At 47.8% G+C, this 22,220-nt stretch overlaps 1 protein-coding gene across 2 annotated transcripts in view; it reads right to left on the minus strand.

Moving 5' to 3' along the window:
* Positions 1-10,731: 10,731 nt before the first annotated feature.
* The window catches only part of LOC140386844 (beta-crystallin A2), a 55,040-nt gene continuing 43,551 nt past the window's right edge, over positions 10,732-22,220 (minus strand). The window contains exons 1-5 of one of the 2 annotated variants that reach the window (XM_072469612.1): positions 20,511-20,650; positions 16,777-16,957; positions 13,666-13,807; positions 12,065-12,207; positions 10,732-10,965 (exon numbers count right to left, since the gene is read on the minus strand). In XM_072469612.1, coding sequence (XP_072325713.1) covers positions 10,818-10,965; positions 12,065-12,207; positions 13,666-13,807; positions 16,777-16,934 — 591 coding nt within the window. In that variant the 5' untranslated portion in view covers positions 16,935-16,957; positions 20,511-20,650 and the 3' untranslated portion in view covers positions 10,732-10,817. Of the gene's footprint in view, positions 10,966-12,064; positions 12,208-13,665; positions 13,808-16,776; positions 16,958-20,510; positions 20,651-22,220 lie in introns of those variants that run through there. The other variant, XM_072469602.1, reaches the window with a different exon arrangement.

Below are 22,220 nucleotides of genomic sequence, written 5' to 3' on the forward strand. Positions count from 1 at the left end.
GTAGGTCATGCCTCACAAACCTTATCGAGTTCTTTGAGAAGGTGACTGAACAGGTAGACGAGGGTAGAGCAGTTGATGTGGTGTATATGGATTTCAGTAAAGCGTTTGATAAGGTTCCCCACGGTAGGCTATTGCAGAAATTACGGAGGCTGGGGATTGAGGGTGATTTAGAGATGTGGATCAGAAATTGGCTAGCTGAAAGAAGACAGAGGGTGGTGGTTGATGGGAAATGTTCAGAATGGAGTTCAGTTACAAGTGGCATACCACAAGGATCTGTTCTGGGGCCGTTGCTGTTTGTCATTTTTATCAATGACCTAGAGGAGGGCGCAGAAGGGTGGGTGAGTAAATTTGCAGACAACACTAAAGACGGTGGTGTTGTCGATAGTGCGGGAGGATGTTGCAGGTTACAGAGGGACATAGATAAGCTGTAGAGCTGGTCTGAGAGGTGGCAAATGGAGTTTAATGTAGAGAAGTGTGAGGTGATTCACTTTGGAAGGAATAACAGGAATGCGGAATATTTGGCTAATGGTAAAGTTCTTGGAAGTGTGGATGAGCAGAGGGATCTAGGTGTCCATGTACATAGATCCCTGAAAGTTGCCACCCAGGTTGATAGGGTTGTGAAGAAGGCCTATGGAACAAAGAACAAAGAACAAAGAACAAAGAAATGTACAGCACAGGAACAGGCCCTTCGGCCCTCCATGCCGACCATGCTGCCCGACTAAACTACAATCTTCTACACTTCCTGGGTCCGTATCCCTCTATTCCCATCCTATTCATGTATTTGTCAAGATGCCCCTTAAATGTCACTATCGTCCCTGCTTCCACCACCTCCTCCGGTAGCGAGTTCCAGGCACCCACTACCCTCTGCGTAAAAAACTTGCCTCGTACATCTACTCTAAACCTTGCCCCTCTCACCTTAAACCTATGCCTCCTAGTAATTGACCCCTCTACCCTGCGGAAAAGCCTCTGACTATCCACTCTGTCTATGCCCCTCATAATTTTGTATACCTCTATCAGGTCTCCCCTCAACCTCCTTCGTTCCAGTGAGAACAAACCGAGTTTATTCAACCGCTCCGCATAGCTAATGCCCTCCATACCAGGAAACATTCTGGTAAATCTCTTCTGCACCCTCTCTAAAGCCTCCACATCCTTCTGGTAGTGTGGCAACCAGAATTGAACACTATACTCCAAGTGTGGCCTAACCAAGGTTCTATACAGCTGCAACATGACTTGCCAATTCTTATACTCAATGCCCCGGCCAATGAAGGCAAGCATGCCGTATGCCTTCTTGACTACCTTCTCCACCTGTGTTGCCCCTTTCAATGACCTGTGGACCTGTACTCCTAGATCTCTTTGACTTTCAATACTCTTGAGGGTTCTACCATTCACCGTATATTCCCTACCTGCATTAGACCTTCCAAAATGCATTACCTCACATTTGTCCGGATTAAACTCCATCTGCCATCTCTCCGCCCAAGTCTCCAAACAATCTAAATCCTGCTGTATCTTCCGACAGTCCTCATCGCTATCCGCAATTCCACCAGCCTTTGTGTCGTCTGCAAACTTACTAATCAGACCAGTTACATTTTCCTCCAAATCATTTATATATACTACAAAGAGCAAAGGTCCCAGCACTGATCCCTGTGGAACACCACTGGTCACAGCCCTCCAATTAGAAAAGCATCCTTCCATTGCTACTCTCTGCCTTCTATGGCCTAGCCAGTTCTGTATCCACCTTGCCAGCTCACCCCTGATCCCGTGTGACTTCACCTTTTGTACTAGTCTACCATGAGGGACCTTGTCAAAGGCCTTACTGAAGTCCATATAGACAACATCCACTGCCCTACCTGCATCAATCATCTTAGTGACCTCCTCGAAAAACTCTATCAAGTTAGTGAGACACGACCTCCCCTTCACAAAACCGGGCTGCCTCTCACTAATACGTCCATTTGCTTCCAAATGGGAGTAGATCCTGTCTCGAAGAATTCTCTCCAGTAATTTCCCTACCACTGAAGTAAGGCTCACCGGCCTGTAGTTCCCGGGATTATCCTTGCTACCCTTCTTAAACAGAGGAACAACATTGGCTATTCTCCAGTCCTCCGGGACATCCCCTGAAGACAGCGAGGATCCAAAGATTTCTGTCAAGGCCTCAGCAATTTCCTCTACAGCCTCCTTCAGTATTCTGGGGTAGATCCCATCAGGCCCTGGGGACTTATCTACCTTAAAAATTTTTAAGACACCCAACACCTCTTCTTTTTGGATCTCAATGTGACCCAGGCTATCTACACACCCTTCTCCAGACTCAACATCTACCAATTTCTTCTCTTTGGTGAATACTGATGCAAAGTATTCATTTAGTACCTCGCCCATTTCCTCTGGCTCCACACATAGATTCCCTTGCCTATCCTTCAGTGGGCCAACCCTTTCCCTGGCTACCCTTTTGCTTTTTATGTACGTGTAAAAAGCCTTGGGATTTTCCTTAACCCTATTTGCCAATGACCTTTCGTGACCCCTTCTAGCCCTCCTGACTCCTTGCTTAAGTTCCTTCCTACTTTCCTTATATTCCACGCAGGCTTCGTCTGTTCCCAGCCTTTTAGCCCTGACAAATGCCTCCTTTTTCTTTTTGACGAGGCCTACAATATCTCTCGTCATCCACGGTTCTCGAAAATTGCCGTATTTATCCTTCTTCCTCACAGGAACATGCCGGTCCTGAATTCCTTTCAACTGCCACTTGAAAGCCTCCCACATGTCAGATGTTGATTTGCCGTCAAACATCCGCCCCCAATCTATGTTCTTCAGTTCCCGCCTAATATTGTTAGAATTAGCCTTCCCCCAATTTAGCACATTCATCCTAGGACCACTCTTATCCTTGTCCACCAGTACTTTAAAACTTACTGAATTGTGGTCACTGTTACCGAAATGCTCCCCTACTGAAACATCTACCACCTGGCCAGGCTCATTCCCCAATAGCAGGTCCAGTACCGCCCCTTCCCTAGTTGGACTGTCTACATATTGTTTTAAGAAGCCCTCCTGGATGCTCCTTACAAACTCCGCCCCGTCTAAGCCCCTGGCACTAAGTGAGTCCCAGTCAATATTGGGGAAGTTGAAGTCTCCCATCACTGGAGTCCCATCATGGAGTGTTGGCCTTTATTGGTAGAGGGATTGAGTTCCGGAGTCATGAGGTCATGATGCAGCTGTACAAAACTCTGGTACGGCCGCATTTGGAGTATTGCGTACAGTTCTGGTCACCGCATTATAGGAAGGACGTGGAAGCTTTGGAGCGGGTGCAGATGAGATTTACCAGGATGTTGCCTGGTATGGAGGGAAAATTTTATGAGGAAAGGCTGATGGACTTGAGGTTGTTTTCGTTAGAGAGAAGAAGGTTAAGAGGAGACTTAATAGAGGCATACAAAATGATCAGGGGGTTAGATAGGGTGGACAGTGAGAGCCTTCTCCCGCGGATGGAAATGGCTAGCACGAGGGGACATAGCCTTAAACTGAGGGGTAATAGATATAGGACAGAGGTCAGAGGTAGGTTCTTTACGCAAAGAGTGGTGAGGCCGTGGAATGCCCTACCTGCAACAGTAGTGAACTCGCCAACATTGAGGGCATTTAAAAGTTTATTGGATAAGCATATGGATGATAATGGCATAAGACCATAAGACATAAGCGTGGAAGTAAGGCCATTCGGCCCATCGAGTCCACTCCACCATTCAATCATGGCTGATTTCAACCCCATTTACCCGCTCTCTCTCCTTAGCCCTTAATTCCTCGAGAAATCAAGAATTTATCAATTTCTGTCTTAAAGACACTCAACGTCCCGGCCTCCACCGCCCTCTGTGGCAATGAATTCCACAGACCCACCACTCTCTGGCTGAAGAAATTTCTCCTCATCTCTGTTCTAAAGTGACTCCCTTTTATTCGAAGGCTGTGCCCCCGGGTCCTAGTCTCCCCTGTTAATGGAAACAACTTCCCTACATCCACCCTATCTAAGCCATTCATTATCTTGTAAGTTTCTATTAGATCTCCCCTCAACCACCTAAACTCCAATGAATATAATCCCAGGATCCTCAGACGTTCATCGTATGTTAGGCCTACCATTCCTGGGATCATCCGTGTGAATCTCCGCTGGACCCGCTCCAGTGCCAGTATGTCCTTCCTGAGGTGTGGGGCCCAAAATTGCTCACAGTGTTCTAAATGGGGCCTAACTAATGCTTTATAAAGCTTCAGAAGTACATCCCTGCTTTTATATTCCAAGCCTCTTGAGATGAATGACAACATTGCATTTGCTTTCTTAATTACGGACTCAACCTGCAAGTTTACCTTTAGAGAATCCTGGACAAGGACTCCCAAGTCCCTTTGCACTTCAGCATTATGAATTTTGTCACCGTTTAGAGTCCACGCCTCTATTCTTTTTTCCAAAGTGCAAGACCTCGCACTTGCCCACGTTGAATTTCATCAGCCATTTCTTGGACCACTCTCCTAAACTGTCTAAATTTTTCTGCAGCCTCCCCACCTCCTCCATACTACCTGCCCCTCCACCTATCTTTGTATCATTGGCAAACTTAGCCAGAATGCCCTCAGTCCCGTCATCTAGATCGTTAATATATAAAGAGAACAGCTGTGGCCCCAACACTGAACCCTGCGGGACACCACTCGTCACCGGTTGCCATTCCGAAAAAGAACCTTTTATCCCAACCCTCTGCCTTCTGCCTGACAGCCAGTCGTCAATCCATGTTAGTACCTTGCCTCGAATACCATGGGCCCTTATTTTACTCAGCAGTCTCCCGTGAGGCACCTTATCAAAGGCCTTTTGGAAGTCAAGATAGATAACATCCATTGGCTCACCTTGGTCTAACCTATTTGTTATCTCTTCAAAGAACTCTAACAGGTTTGTCAGGCAAGACCTCCCCTTACTAAATCCATGCTGACTTGTCCTAATCCGACCCTGCACTTCCAGGAATTTAGAAATCTCATCCTTAACAATGGATTCTAGAATCTTGCCAACAACCGAAGTTAGGCTTATTGGCCTATAATTTTCCATCTTTTTCCTTGTTCCCTTCTTGAACAGGGGGGTTACAACAGCGATTTTCCAATCCTCTGGGACTTTCCCTGACTCCAGTGACTTTTGAAACATCATCACCAACGCCTCCACTATTTCTTCAGCTATCTCCTTTAGAACTCTAGGATGTAGCCCATCTGGGCCCGGAGATTTATCAATTTTTAGACCTCTTAGTTTCTCTAGCACTTTCTCCTTTGTGATGGCTACCATATTCAACTCTGTCTCCTGACTCTCCGGAATTGTAGGGATATTACTCATGTCTTCTACTGTGAAGACTGAGGCAAAGTACTTATTCAGTTCCTCGGCTATTTCCTTGTCTCCCATCACAAAATTACCAGCGTCATTTTGGAGCGGCCCAATGTCAACTTTTGCCTCCCATTTGTTTTTAATGTATTTGAAGAAACTTTTACTATCATTCCTAATGTTACTGGCTAGCCTACCTTCAAATTTGATCCTCTCTTTCCTTATCTCTCTCTTTGTTATCCTCTGTTAGGTTTTTGTAGCCTTCCCAATCTTCTGACTTCCCACTACTCTTTGCCACATTATAGGCTCTCTCTTTTGCTTTGATGCATTCCCTAACTTCCTTTGTCAGCCATGGCTGCCTAATCCCCCCTCTGATAACCTTTCTTTTCTTTGGGATGAACCTCTGTACTGTGTCCTCAATTACTCCCAGAAACTCCTGCCATTGCTGTTCTACTGTCTTTCCCACTCGGCTCTGCTCCCAGTCGATTTTCGTCAGTTCCTCCCTCATGCCCCTGTAGTTACCTTTATTTAACTGTAACACCTGATTCTACCTTCTTTCTTTCAAATTGGAGATTGAATTCGACCATATTATGATCACTGCCTCCTAAGTGCTCCCTTACTTTAAGATCTTTAATCAAGTCTGGCTCATTACATAACACTAAGTCCAGAATGGCCTGTCCCCTCGTGGGCTCCACCACAAGCTGTTCCAAAAAGCCCTCCTGTAAACATTCAATGAATTCCCTTTCCTTGGGTCCACTGGCAGTATTATTTACCCAGTCCATCTGCATATTGAAGTCTCCCATGTTCACTGTGACCTTGCCTTTCTGACATGCACTTTCTATTTCGTGGTGCATTTTGTGCCCCCGGTCCTGACCACTGTTAGGAGGCCTGTACATAACTCCCATTATGGGTTTTTTTGCCTTTGTGGTTCCTCAACTCTACCCACACAGACTCCACATCATCCGACCCCATGTCGTTTAGTGCTGTTGATTTAATTTCATTCCTAATTAACAAGGCAACCCCGCCCCCTCTGCCCACCTCTCTGTCTTTTCGATAGGTTGTGAATCCCTGGATGTTTAAATGCCAGTCCTGAACCCCCTGCAACCATGTCTCTGTGATGCCTACCACATCATACCTGCCAGTCACAATCTGGGCCACAAGCTCATCTACCTTGTTCCGTACACTGCGCGCATTTAAATATAGCACCTTTAATTCTCTATTGACCGTCCCTTTTTGTTTTCTTAGTGTGGTGGACCTTGGTTTACTGAGCCTTTCCATACACTGTGTCATATTTTGTGAGATGGGGACTATCATAACCTCTCCTGAGTTCTGTCTTTTCGTGCTTTTTTGTATTCCTAAGCAGCTACGCTTCCCACTGATTACTTCACCTCTTGGTTCCCTGACTTTCCATTCTCCCCCAATCTTTAGTTTAAAGTCCTATTGACCATCCTATTTACTCTTTTTGTGTAGGTTAGATGGCTTTTGTTTTTTGACTTCCCATGTCGGTGCAACATCGTGGGCCGAAGTGCCTGTACTGCGCTGTATCGTTCTATGTTCTATGTTCTATGTTCTCCGAAAGCCCGAAGGTTGTTACCATCGGGTCCGGCCCGACCTCTTCCCCCACTATCTTTGTTCGTGTCCTGAACACCCCTGCCCAGTATCTCTCCAGCTTCTCACAGACCCAAAACATGTGCGCATGGTTCGCTGGCACTCGCTCACACTTCTCGCACTCGTCTGCCACTCCCTGGAAGAAACCACTCATCCTCGCCCGGGTCACGTGCAATCCTGTGTACCACCTTAAACTGTATCAGGCTCACCCTCGCACACGAGGAGGTTGAGTTTGCCCTGCGAAATGCTTCACTCCACACTCCCCAATCTATCTCCCCTCCCAACTCCTCCTCCCACTTCTCCTGGACCCTCACCAGCCGCACCCGCCCCGCTCTCCCAGCCATCCATATATGTCCCCAATCCTTCCCTCCCCTTCCATGTCCGGAAGCAGCAACCGTGCCAATCGGACATACTTCGACAGCTTGGGGAGTCCTTTCCAACACCTTACAAGTCCCGTACTTGTAAATATCTAAATTTGCTTCCTCTCGGGAGCTCTACCCTGCCCCTCAGCTCCTCTGTGCGTACGAACCTCTCTTTCAGGTACCTCACCAGACAACTCTCTCCACTTCCTATACAAACCAGCTGTCCCCCCTGGCTAAAACCCGTGGTTCTCACATAGCGGCGTTAACACTGACAACCCCTCTGGTTTAGCACAGTGGGCCAAACAGCTGGCTTGTAATCCAGAACAATGCCAGCAGCGCGGGTTCAATTCCTGTGCCAGCCTCCCGAACAGACGCTGGAATGTGGCGACTAGGGGCTTTTCACAGTAACTTCATTGAAGCCTACTTGTGACAATAGACGATTATTAAATTATTATACTAAAATGCCTCCTGAGCTGGTTCCACACCGTAATCGTGGACTGCACAACCGGGCCCTCCATATATCTGCTCAGTGCCAGCAGTAGCACCGCCGTCACCCTAGTCCTCAGGCTGAACCCCCTACAGGATTCTTCCTCCATCCTAACCCATTATACCCCCTCTCCCTCCCACCACCCCCTCACCTTCTCCACCCAATAATAATGCAACAAGTTCGTTAACGCCAGGCCCCCTCTTCTGCCTCTGCAACAGGGTCTTCTTTATCCTTGGCCGTTCCCCGTCCATACGAACTCTGAAATAACTGTTACCTACTTCCAAAGAAAGGTCTTTGATACAAAAGTCGTGAGTGTCTGGAATATGAATAAGAACCTTGGCAGGACATTCATTTTCACCACTTGGACCCTCCCTGCCAGAGTCAGTTGCAGCGTGTCCCACCTCTTAAAATCCTCCCTTATCACCTCCGCCAGCTTTGTTAGGTTCCACTTGTGTAGCGACACCCACTCTCCCATCACCTGGATCCCCAAATACCTGAACCTATCCCTGGCTATCCTAAATGCTAGCCCCCCTCTAAGCTGGCTGTCCAACCCAACTCATTCACTGGGAACATCTCACTTTTCCCCATGTTCAACTTATAACCTGAGCAGTCAAGGGCATTCAGTCTCTGATCTTCAGGTAAACATTCTCGAAGGCGGCCTTCAGGACGCGCGACAACGCAGGATCGCCGAGCAGAAACTGATAGCCAAGTTCCGCACGCATGAATATGGCCTTAACCGGGACCTTGGATTCATGTCTCATCACATTCACCCCCCCACCACCATCTGACCTGGGCCTGCAAAATCCTATCAACTGTCCTGGCTTGAGACAATTCACACCTCCTTAACCTGTGATTATCCCTCTCTGCAGTCCCTCAGTCTGGAGCTGGAAAGGCTTAATTACCTTCAAAGACTCGCATTCAAAGTATTATCTTGCATCATTGACTTGTCTATATATGAGCTTGTGGAACCCACCTCTTCATTCACCTGATGAAGGAGCTGCGCTCCGAAAGCTAGTGATTCAAAACAAACCTGTTGGACTTTAACCTGGTGTTAAAAGTAGGGAGGTTATGCTTCAGTGGGCGGTGCATGGGCAGCACGGTAGCACAGTGGTTTGCACTGTTGCTTCACAGATCCAGGCTCCCGGGTTCGATTCCCGGCTTGGGTCACTGCTTGTGCGGAGTCTGCACGTTCTCCCCGTGTCTGCGTGGGTTTCCTCCGGGTGCTCCGGTTTCCCCCCACAAGTCCCGAAAGACGTGCGGTTGGGTAATTTGGAGATTCTGAATTCTCCCTCCGTGTACCCGAACAGGCGCCGGAATGTGGCGACTCGGGGATTTTCACAGTAACTTCATTGCAGTGTTAATGTAAGCCTACTTGTGACAATAAAGATTATTATAAAAGTTGTACATTGCATTGGTGAGACCACATCAGCTGGAATTCTCCAGCCATTGAGATTCTCTGTTTCCTCCGGCAGTGCCCCCCCACCAGCGGTTTTCCTGGCGGCCTGGGGTGTCCTCAATGGGAAATCCCATTGACAAGCGGTGTGAAGAGAGAATCCCGCCTCCAGTGAAGACAGCACCATCGAGAAATGCGCAGCTGGGGAACGGTGAATCCCACCCGTGGGGTATTGTGTCCTTATTTAAGCAAAGATGTAACTGCATTAGAAGCAGTTCAGAGAGGATTTACTAGCCTAATTCTAGGAATGGGTAGGTTGTCTTATAAAGAAAGATTGGATAGGTTAGGTTTGTATCCAGAGCCTTATACAGCCTCGGAGCTACATCCCTACCCTTGTACTCTTGCCCTCGCGACATGAATCCTAACATTGCATTTGCCTTCCTAACTGCCGACTGAACCTGCATGTTAACCTTAAGAACTAGGACTCCTAAGTCCATTTGTGCTTCTGATTTCCTAAGCCTTTTCCCATTTAGAAAATAGTCTATGCCTCCATTCTTCCTTGGAAAGTGCAAACATCACACTTTTTCACATTGTATTCCACCTGCCACTTCTTTGCCCACTCTCCTAGCCTGTCCAAGTCCTTCGCAACCCCCCTCCCCCCCCCCACCCCACCCCCACCCCCGCTTCCTCAATACTCTCTGTCCTCTGCATACCTTTGTATCATCTGCAAACTTGGCAACAGTGCCTTCAGTTCCTTCTTCCGGATCATTAATGTGTGTTGTGAAAAGTTGTGGTCCCAGCACCGGCCCTGAGGCACATCACTAGTCACCGGCTGCCATCCTGAAAAAGACCCCTGTATCCCCACTCTCTGCCTTCCGCCAGTCAGCCAATCCTCTATCCATGCGAGGATCTTACCCTTAACACCATGGGCTCTTAACGCATTTAACAGGGTGTATTGACAGGGTCGATGTGGAGAGGATGTTTCCTCTTGTCAGAGAATCTAGAACTAGGGGTTCTCTGTTTAAAACTAAGGGGTCGCTCATTGAAGACGGAGATGATAAGAAGTTGTTCCTCCCAGCGCACTGTGAGTATCTGAAATTATCTTCCTCAAAAGGCAGTGGAACCAGAGTGAATATTTTTACGGCAGAGCTGGATAGATTCTTGATTAACAAGGAGGTGACAGGTTATCGGGGGTCAGCGGCAATGTGGGGTTGAGGTTACAATCAGATCAGATCCTATTGAATGGTGGAGCAGGCTCGAGGGGCCGAGTAGCCTTCTCCTGCTCCTAATTCCTATTTTTGTGCGTTTTCCTGAAATTGGTAAATATGAATGTCGCCGTAATCCCAGGTGGAATTAGGCTGCTTTCTCTTTCAGGGGGAGAGCTGGCGGGTGGCGATTGAACCTGAGAATCACCACACCTCAGGCGAGGGGAAATGCTGAGAAGGCGGTGCGGCAAATTGAACCCGCGATGTTGGCGTCGCTCTGCACCACGAACCAGCCGTCCAGCCAACTGAGCTAAACCAACCCGCCTACTGAAATTAATGAAGGGGCAATAAATACAGTAACAACTCTCAAGTGTTTTGCAAGATGCTTTTGTTTTATTGTTCACTATAGTTACTTCTTAGTACAGGTGGGTCAGATGGTCGATGATCTCTCCATAACTTAGTGCTGGATTCGGCGGATAGATTGCATCTGGTTAGTATGGGCCTGGGTGCTGTACTCATTGTAGTTCTTGAACTCACCGTTGTGCCTGTCTCTTTCAAAGATGTACTGGTAGCCCCTGTATCCGGGGTACTGGTAGCCAACCCATCTGTAACAACAACAGCATGCATTTATATAGAACCTGCAATGTCATGATGCAACATCAAGTCCTTCCACACAAGGACGATCAAACAAAACATTTGATAGCAGGCCACATAATAGTAATAATCTTTATTGTCACAAGCCGGCTTACATCAACACTGCAATGAAGTTACTATGAAATGCCCCTAGTCGACACATTCCGGTACACAGAGGGAGAATTCAGAATGTCCAAATGGCCTAACAGCACGTCTTTCGGGACTTGTGGGAGGAAACCGGAGCACCCGGAGGAAACCCACGCAGACACGGGGAGAACGTGCAGACTCTGCACAGTCAGTGACCCAAGCCGGGAATCGAACCTGGGACCCTGGAGCTGTGAAGCAACAGTGCTAACCACTGCGCTACCGTGCCGCCCATAGCGGATGCTGCAGCAGGTCAAAGGAATGGTCAAAGTAGAATTTAAGAAGTGTCCTCCCAAAAGGCACAGAGGCGGAGGGATTTAGTTGGGTAATTCCAGAGCTTAGGGCTGAGGTATTTGCCAATGGTGGAGTGCCGGGAATGGGGGTGCTGTGCATGCGACCAGAATTGCAGGAGCGCAGGGTTCTCAGAGGGCAGGAGGCCTGGGACGGGTTACAGAGATAGGGAGGGAGGAGATGTGAAAATGTAATCAGAAAATGCACCACGACCACATCACACCTTCTCCTATTCGAACTGCTTTTTCCCCAGGCCCTCTGAGCAGTGGAACTAATTCATTCTCTCAAGTTTCCCCACCTTTGTACAATCCACACATTTATCGTCCGATCGCGTTGCACCAAGGCCGTAAAAGTGTGGGGGCTCTTGGTGGCTTGGACAAGGAGCCAACCAACCCATTGCAGAGGGCAAAGTCAACCCTATTGTGGGTGATGAGCCCAAGTTGCTCCTTTTTGAATCTATTGCCATTTCATTTGTTTTGGACGTTTGCCCAAGACTGGTTTGCCCAATGCACAACACCTGATATCAGATGCCTGGCCAAGGTGGTGCACCTTTCCTCAGAAAGTGTGGAGGAGAGACATGGGGACAAGTCACTGTGCAGAAGAACATCATTGTTAGCACGTCCACTGGTTACTTACGCTCCAGAGTTGACCTTGATGGAAGCAACCTCCTTATTACACCAGCCCATGGCCTGCAGAGAGGGATAGTCATCGCACAACTCAAACTTACGGCCTTGGAAGTTCTCATTGTCGTAAAGGGTGACCTTGCTGTCGCTGTGGTTCTGGGAACAGGGAGAAAGAGCAAAGGTGGCTACATTGCAAATATATAATCTACAACACCTCAAGTGTCCAGAGGACACTGATTGAATTACTTTACCATTCAGATCCTGAATACAGCATATTCCAGATCATGTATATTTTTACATGTAACATATTCCAGGCCATGTACTCTCTTCCATGTAACACATTTCAATCTGTACTACCCAATGTATAAACCACAATTTTTGCATATTCTGCATGTAACATACTCCAGTCTGAGGGATATTCGAACCATAGAATCCCAACAGCGCAGAAGGAGGCCATTCGGCCCATCACATCTGCAACAACTCTGAAAGAGTAAGTAAAGTCGCCATAGTCCCAGGTGATCACAGGCTGCTTTCTCCTGTGGGGGGGGGGGGGGCTGGCTGGTGGTGATTTAACCTGATGGTCACCGCACCTCAGGCGAGGGGCAAGGCTGAGAAGACGGGGCCTTCATGAATAACCTCAGCCGATATGGGAATTGAGTCCGTGCTGTGGGCCTCGCTCTGCGTCACAAACCAGCCACTTACCCAACTGAGATAAACCGACCCCCAACAATCAATAGCACCCAGCGTGAGCTGAAAGGAGACGGGCAGCACGGTAGCACAGTGGATAGCACTGTGGCTTCACAGTGCCAGGGTCCCAGGTTCCATTCCCTGCTGGGTCACTGTCTGTGCGGAGTCTGCACGTTCTCCCCGTGTCTGCGTGGGTTTCGTCCGGGTGCTCCGGTTTTCTCCCACAGTCCAAAGGCGTGCGGGTTAGGTGGATTGGCCATACTAAATTGCCCTTAGTGACCAAAAAGGTTAGGAGGGATTATTGAGTTACGGGGATAGGGTGGAAGTGGGGGCTTAAGTGGGTCGGTGCAGACTCGAGGAGCCGAATGGCCTCCATCTGCACTGTATGTTATATGTTCTTTAAAGAACACCCTACCTAGGCCCACTCCCATACCCTATCCCTGGAGCCCTACCTAACCTGCACATCCCCAGGCACTAAGGGCAATTTAGCATGTCCAATCCACCCAACCTGCACATCTTCGGACTGTGGGAGGAAACCGGAGCACCCGGAGGAAGCCCACGCAGACACGGGGAGGCAGCCACCGAAGGGTGGAATTGAACCCAGGTCACTGGCACTGTGAGACAGCAGTGCTAACCACTGTGCCACCGTGCTGCCCTTCTTTATGTAGAACATAAAAAACTATTGTATTGTCCCTGTGTAACCCACTCTACCCTGAGTGCGCTCCTATCTGTTGGACGGTGAGATGGGAGAAGTATGCTTTATATATTTGTTAATCAATAGCTTGACCCTTTACAAACATGCTTGAAATTTGATTGCATGTAGATTACAGTCCCTGAACCTTACCTCTTTTTGGTAATTGTAGGATTAGGATTACGGGGCTGATACAGACGCTGAGAGGAAAGAGACAAAGATTATAAGGGACTTACGGCACATTTGATTGGGCGGAAAGAAAGCAGGTGCTCTGTTCTGTAGCCACTGTTACCACTCCAGGCATCCCAGTGTGGGTAGTCACCCTTCTCCAGAATGAACTGCTGTCCCTGAAATTCTGGATACTCATAACCGACCCAGCTACAAGTGAGAGAGGGAGGAAAGACATTCAATGATTTTCCCGCAAACAAACAACCTCTCGTGGGCCTGACATAACACAGCCTCGAGATATGTACAGTTTCCCCACCACCCCCATCCCCAACACTCCCCCCCCCCCACCTTCTGTTGGTGCCATCTCAAGTTTGAAATGAAAAAATGAAAATCGCTTATTGTCACAAGTAGGCTTCAATGAAGTTACTGTGAAAAGCCCCTAGTCGCCACATTCCGACGCCTGTTCGGGGAGGCTGGTACGGGAATTGAACCGTACTGCTGGCCTGCCTTGGTCTGCTTTAAAAGCCAGCGATTTAGCCCAGTGTGCTAAACCAGCCCCTGGACATGCTTCCAAGGCATGACATTTATTCCAAAACTGATCTTCCAGAGGAAGATCTTCATTCTTGGGTTTCAACAGTGCAGGCAATTCGACCACATGGGGCATTACGGCCAGACTCAGAGCTGTCCACGGCTGACCCCTGTGCGCTCGCCCACACACTTCCCAGTAATCCGAAGACAGCCGGGCACAGGAAAGCTGACTGACCTAACCCCTCTCCTCACCTCTGAGCTCTACCTTTCAGGTAGTGTCAGTGCCATTGTGCATAGTAATCAAATGCTTTGGTCCACTTGATAAATAGAGTTGCAATTAGACAACAGCTTTCACAACCTCTGGACATCCCAAAGTGCTTTATAGTCCTCAAAATACCTTTGCCGTGTAGTCACTATTGTATTGTAGGGAAACACAGCAATTTGATAGCGGCCAGATAATCTGTTTTAACAATGACTGGGAAGTAAATATTGGCCAGGACACCAGGGAGAGCATTGACTCACACTTTAAGAAAGTGCTTTTCGATCAGTTGCCGATTGAGAACCAACGTAAGTTAGTGAGCACAGGGCGAATGGGACATGGTGTAAGTTAGGTTACATATAGCAGAGTTTATGGCAATCTCAAGTTAAAAGGTGGTAGGTTGATAAGGAATAGTCCGGTCTACAAGCAACAGAGGCAGCGGAACATAAGAACCAGGAGCAGGAGAAGACTGTTGAGCCTATTCCACTGCCAATCAAACGACCATGGCTGATCTTGGATTCCGTTCCACTTTCTTGCCTGTTCCCAGATCCCTTGATTCCCTGAGAAACCAAAAATCTCTCTCAGTCTTAAATATATTCAACGAAGGAGCACCCACCCCCTCTGAAGCAGAGAATTCCAAAGATTTACAACCCTTTGAGTGAAGGAATTTCTCCTCATCCCAATCCTAAATGAGCGTCCAATTATTCTGAGCCTTGGATCCTTGTTCTGGATTGCCGAACGAGCAGAAAAAACTCTCAGTGTTTCCCCTGTGAAGTTTCCTTTATGACATTGAATGTTTGCCTCTCATTCGTCTAAACACCAGAGAGTAAAGACTCAGTTTACTCAGCCTCTTGACAACGCTCTCTTATCAATCTGGTGAACAGTCGCTGTATCGTCTCCAATGCAAGTGTATGCTTCCTTAAATATGGAGATCAAAATTGCACACAATACTCCAGATGTTTCGTCAAAGCCCCATACAATGCAACAAGATCCCTTTATTCTTGTTGTCCAGTCGCCTTGCAATGAAGGCCAACATGACATTTGCATTCTAATTGTTTGCTGTACTTGCCTGCTAACCCGTGTTCCCTGTACGAGCACATCCAAGTCTTTCTGAGCATCAACATTTACGAGTTTCACACCTTTAGAAAAATATTCTGTTTTTCTTTTCCTACAACCTCACCTTTTCTCTGCTGAATTTACCATACTTTTCTCACTCTTTTTAGCCCTTCTATGCCTGATATGTAACTTGTGTCTTCTATGGTGAAGACAGACAGAAAATATTTGTTCAGTGCCTCTGCCATTTCTTCATTCTCCATCATAATTTCGCCTGTGTCTGGCTTCTAAGGGACCAATTTTTACTTTAGCTACTCTCTTTCTTTATTTACTTGAGAAAACTCTCACCAACATACAAGCATACATGCAAACATACAAATTAGGAACAGGAGTAGGCCACTCGGCCCCTCGAGCCTGCTCTGCTATTTGATAAGATCGTGGCTGACCTGATCTCTCAAAATCTTATATTCTTGGTGAATTTATTCTCAGACTCTACTTTTTCTGTTGGCCCGTTGCTGGTTTCTAAAACACTCCCATGTGTAAAACTATTATCATTTGCAACATTACCATCTTCTTCTTTTAATCTAATACTATCCTTAACCTCTTTACTAAGCTACAGATGGATCTTTCCCAATGAGTTTTGTTTTTTTGATGCAATGTACTTTTGTTAAACATTTTGAATCGTTTCTATAATTGTCTGCATTCCACACTGTTTATCAACCTCTGTATCCTTTAGTCGATTTACCCAATTATCTGTAGCCAGCTCTCTCCTCATGCCTATGTAGTGGACTTTGCTTAAATTTAACATTCTATTTGGATGGGAGTATATCGTCTTCAAACTTAATGCATTATGATCACTATTTCCCAGTGGATCTTTTACTATAACATTACTAATTAACCCTTCCTCAATGCGCAAAACTAGAAATAAAGTAATTTTTCCTGAGTTGGGTCCATAACACAATAGGAAACCGTCATGAAAGCATTCAACAAGCTCAGCTTCCAAACCACCACTGCAATTGATTGGTCCAGTCTACATGAAGATTAAAATCCCCTATAATTATTACATTGCCTTTGTTGCAAGCTCCTATAATTTCTTATTTAATGCTCAGTCAATGTATAGCAGCTGTTAGGGGGGTATAAATTACTCCCAATAGTGTGTTCTGATCCATGCTATTCCTAATGAATGAATGGTCCAATGTCTGTCCTAATGAATGAATCAGTGGGCCCAGCCACCATTCAAAATCCAACATCCCCTCTATTTTACTAATGGCAGAGGCCGTTATTTGGGGGGACGGAGCGAGAGGTTGGAGGATTGGGCAGTGTAATGTTGAATACTTACGGTCCACATTCCACCTTAATGGATCGGATCTTGTTGAATCCCCGCTCCATGATGTTTGGGCATTCCAGCATAAACTCGCAATGCTTTCCCTGGAAGTTTTGCTCTTCCCAGATAGTGACCTTCCACTGTCCCATGATGTCCATTGGTTGGGTTGTCATCTTGAATTGTTGCACCGTACCTTCTGTAATGACAGGAAGAGGAATGTACCATTAGCAGCAGAGGCAAAGGTCAGCTCTCCAGCTGCGCTTCCAATTGAATGCACTGCCCTGTTCATATTGGCGGACTTGCAGTCTGCAGTTCTGACTCTACACTCTGGAATCTCCTCCTAAAATACTTCCTGATGTGGAGCCATTCAGATGCCAGATTTGCTTCCAAACCTATGACCTTCACCATCTAAGAGGGCAAGGGAGCAGGTTGATGCGGACACCACCACCACCGAGCTGCCCTCTAAACACCATCCTAACTTGGGAGTACGGCAGCCATTACCTCATGGTTACCAGCTCAAAATCCTGGATCTCTGTCCTAAGGGAACTGAGGAGATACCTCACCCCATGACTGCAGCAGTTCATGAAGAAGGTCCAGCACCATTTCCCCAGGATAGGCCATAAATGCCAGCCTTGCCTACGATGCCCATACCCCAAGAATGAGTTCAAGCAAATTAGTTTGATCGACATCTGAGTTGGTTAGTTGATCCCCTCTGAAGCAAGAGCTGGTTTCTTCAATCACCCTTGATTTAGGAAGAGATATGCTTTGGGTTCCAGCTCCTCAACACCATCTGGGTGGAAGCTCTGACCTTGAATTTCCCAGAGCTGCGATGGACCATTTACTGTAGAGACTGGCAGAAAAACCAGATAAAGGGACTAAGTAGTCATTTTCAGCCACTTGAACCATCCATCTCGTGTGGGGTTCTACCAAGTCCACTATCAACTAACTGTTTCATTGCACAAAATGCGAGTATTGTTGAAAAAAGAAACAAAGCTTTTCATCTTCACAGAATCATAGAATCCCACAGTGCAGAAGTAGACCATTCGGCCCATCGCATCTGCACTGACCCTCTGGAAGAGCACCCTTCCTAGGCCCAATCCCACGTCCTATCTCTATAACCACACCCAATCTTTGGACGCGAAGGGGCAATTTATCATGACCAATCCACCTAACCTGCACATCTTTGGACTGTGAAAATGAAATGAAATGAATGAATGAAAATCGCTTATTGTCACAACTAGGCTTCAAATGAAGTTACTGTGAAAAGCCCTTAGTCGCCACATTCCGGCGCCTGTTCGGGGAGGCTGGTACAGGAATTGAACCGTGCTGCTGGCCTACCTTGGTCTGCTTTAAAAGCCAGCGATTTAGCCCAGTGTGCTAAACCAGCCCAGTGGGAGGAAACCGGAGCACCCGGATGAAACCCACGCAGGCATGGGGAGAATGCGCAGACACCGCACAGACAGTGACCCCAGGCCGAATTGAATCTGGGTCCCTGGCGTCGTGAGACAGCAGTGCTAACCATTCATCAGGACAGAATCGCAAGAATTGTCCAAAGTAGCAGGGGAACAATGATATGTATTGCATGAGAAAAGAGTGCTGATTGGTTTTAGCGTGGACTCTGATTGGTGGAGGCATTGTCATGTAGAATGCAGCATGGAACAATTAACTGGCCAGCTTTGCCCGATTGGACAAAGCTGGGGCAACAAATGAAGTTTGATGCGGTTAAGCACAAAAATACAGAAGTTGCTGTCCTATTTCCAATGCTCCGTTTTTAGCTTCAGGAAAATGTTTCCCAGTGTCTGGCTCACCATTGAAACCCCAGCCGCATAAACAATGCCGGAGAGTTAAATTCCCCGGGCGGGATTCTCCACCGGCGGGAGTCTCCGTTTTGCCGGCGCCTGGGGGTTTCCCGACGGCGTGGGGCTGCCCGACAATGGGAAATCTCATCGACCGGCCAGCGTAACGGAGAATCCCGCCGGCGGGTCGGGGCAGAAATGTGGGGCGGCGGGGCGGAGAATCCAGTCCCCCCGTGTCCATCTAGCCGACCCCATGCAGTGATATCTTTTGTGTTTGGGACTTCTTCATCAGGATCCTAGCAGTCAGCTTTATCTTTGAGGAGAAGTAGGTAAAGGAGAGAGGATTGGGGGGATAAAGGACTCTGGACAATGTCTGTGAAATTTCGTCAACAGAGACGCTGCGATCGGTGACTTGCGTTTGTCAGAACTCAATAAGTAGTTCGTCTGGCTTTAAAAGATTATGTAATTTGAGGTTTTTAATTGGCTCACTAGCTTCATGCGAATAACATTGCGCCGTCTGGCTCACTGTAGAACTTATAAATATACAACTAGTGACAGACAGGTAAACATGCTCTAATCATAAGAACATAAGAACTAGGAGCTGGAGAGAGCAATTCAGCTCCACGAACCCGCTCCGCTATTCAACACGAGCAGGGCCGCTATCCTCTCAGCCTCATCGCCACTCTCCTGCCCGTTCTCCAAAACCCTCAAACCCATTACCAGGATCCATCAAACCTGGACTCCACAACGCATATCACAATACATACACTCCACATCCCATCCAAAAACCAGGTGGTCTCCGAGGAGAGGCAAAAAAACCAAATAAAAACCCAGGGGAGGGGGGGGAAACATCTGGTTATCCAGCACATCGAGGCAATCAAAACTTGTCCTGGAGGCTATTCTGGTACAAAATCCCCCAAATACCTACCTTTCATATGAGGTGATCTCCGTTGCAGCTATAAACAGGTCCATCTCTAACGTGCAATCCCTGTACTTGGATCGTGGGAAACTAAACCCTCCTCACAAAGTTAAGGCCTGGTCATCTTATAAAAGTAGCCTTTTTAATGTTTTGCTAAGTGTCAACCACTGCCAAAAGAAACTCACTGGCACTGAAGATAAACCAGCACAACTGTGGAGATTCATCTCTTCGCATTTGAATTGTTACTGGAGATTTTTTTTAAACTTTTTCTTTCTAGCTCTCTTTTTCTCTCTCTTAAGCCAATCTTAAAGGCAGCACGGTAGCATTGTGGATAGCACAATTGCTTCACAGCTCCAGGGTCCCAGGTTCGATTCCTGGATTGGGTTACTGTCTGTGCGGAGTCTGCACGTTCCCCCCCGTGTCTGCGTGGGTTTCTACCGGGTGCTCCGGTTTCCTCCCACAGTCCAAAGATGTGCACGTTAGGTGGATTGGCCATGATAAATTGCCCTGAGTGTGCAAAATTGCCCTCAGTGTTAGGTGGGGTTACTGGGTTATGGGGATGGGGTGGAGGTGTGGGCTTGGGTAGGGTGCTCTTTCCAAGAGCCGGTGCAGACTCGATGGGCCGAGTGGCCTCCTTCTGCACTGTAAATTCTATGAAACTTTCTTTCCCTCTGCTTAGTTCCCTTTCTGTAGCTGATTTAACACTGAATTCGGTGTCCTAACTTTAACTGTCCGGCATACTACCTGCACAGTTCAGGTCAAAATCCTGCAAACCTTGAGGAGGCAAGCAATTGTTCACGCACAATCCAGAGGGGCTGTAGCGGGTGCTGTACTGTTTCACTCATCCACTGACAACAGGTTCCTTTGCAAGCCTCATGGAAAATATACAGGCAAGGACTCGTGTAAGTAACGATCGGCACTCGCTGCCCGCCTCCAGTATATTCTCAGCCGTTACTTTCTCCCTAGCTTCAGTCTGAACACTTAAGCAGTTCTTCTTGCGCACGATCAGGTATTTGCACGAGCGAGGTACTCACCTGATTTCAGCGGTGGCAAGTTCCAACGAGGCTGCCGTGGTGTCAGTCAGGGAGGCAAAGCCGCTTTTATACTCCTGCCCCTTCCCCAGCGTAAGTGCAGAATGGGCACAATCCCTGCAAGCTCAGCAATGCGCAGCCTTGAAAAGGCCCACGTGAGTCAAAAAGCCTTTGTGCGGAGCCTCAGAGGCCATTGTGGAAAGGATCAGTTTTATCTGTCTCTCCAAACCTCACGACAATAGAAAATGCTGTTTCTACTTTTGACCTCCAGCCAGGTTCCAAGAAAAACAGACTGACACAACACTCTGGCTTGACAGCCAGTCCAATTAGTTACATGCCACTTTGCAAGTACAATGAGCTGGGTATGCAGCTGTGATTTAACAGCGAATACTTGTGGAATGTCGCTCCCTCTCTATCTTGCATTACTTCTCAGACATTGCTTCTGCACAGCAGCACACTGTCCTGGATGTTTACTTTCACTCCAGGCCCTTAGCTTTCTGTCCAATCGGGGTCCCAAGTTCACAATCCATGGGCAGTTCTGGCAGGCCTGAAGCCAAAGAAGAGATGGTCACTCCCCAGTTTCCAGAAATAGTGGGTCCATTGGTGGTCATTTTCCAAAATTCTTTGGACTCTGGAATGGTTCCTACAGATTCCCACGATCCAAGTACAGGGATATAACCCCGCTATTCAAAAAGGGAGGTATAGGGAAAGCAGGGAACTATAGACCAGTGAGCTTAACGTCGGTAGTAGGGAAGTTGCTGGAGTCCATTAGTCCAAGGATTTCATAGCACAGCATTTGGAAAGCAGTGGTGGCATTAGACAAAGTCAGCACGGATTTACAGAAGGGAAATCATGCTTGACAAATCGACTGGGATTCTTTGAAGATGTAACTAGTAGAGTTGACTAGGGAGGGCCGGTGGATGTGGTTTATGATGCACTATCAATTACGACGAGACGAGAGTAGAATGTAATCGAGGCTTTAATACACAGAGATGTGTGGCCTCCCACATCAGCTTACGAAATGGCTGCTGTTCGGAGAGCACACACATTTATACTCCGCCTACTGGGCGGAGCCAGCAGGCAGGGATTTACCCCCGTACCTGTAGTACAGGGGCCTTACCGTAATACCCATATATACAATATAATACAACAGTGGTGACTACCACATTCATCCCCTGTTAAAAATGAGTCCAGCGGGGGTGGTGGAAAACTAGATACATACATATTGGTTTTAAAATTACAGAGGTTACAAATTTAGACGATCGGGCACCTTGATCTGTCGTTGAGAGCGCCGCAGTGCTGGTGGCGACTCAGGCATCGGCTTGGTCTTCGGTGACTCCGGGAGCGTGTCGAAATCCTCTTCATCCCCGGGTGGGAGCAAGGGGAGGACGGATTGTCCTGGAGCGGGGGCTGCAGTGGGGTGCGCCGGGGGAGGGGAGGGTGGCGCCGGGGCAGGGGGGGGTGTGTGGGGACCCAGCTGGTGCCAGGTCCCTGAGGGAGACTGTGCCTTGGCGGCCGTCGGGGTATGCTACGTAGGCGTACTGCGGGTTTGTGTGGAGTAGCTGTACCCTCTCAACCAACGGGTCCGCCTTGTGGAGCCGCACGTGCTTGCGGAGGAGAAAGGGTCCTGGAGCTGCCAGCCACGTTGGGAGCGAAACCCCGGAGGTGGACTTCCTGGGGAAGGCAAAGAGACGTTCATGGGGGGTTTCGTTG

Source organism: Scyliorhinus torazame, chromosome 2, assembly GCF_047496885.1.
Source record: "Scyliorhinus torazame isolate Kashiwa2021f chromosome 2, sScyTor2.1, whole genome shotgun sequence".
NCBI classification, from domain to species: Eukaryota; Metazoa; Chordata; class Chondrichthyes; order Carcharhiniformes; family Scyliorhinidae; genus Scyliorhinus; species Scyliorhinus torazame.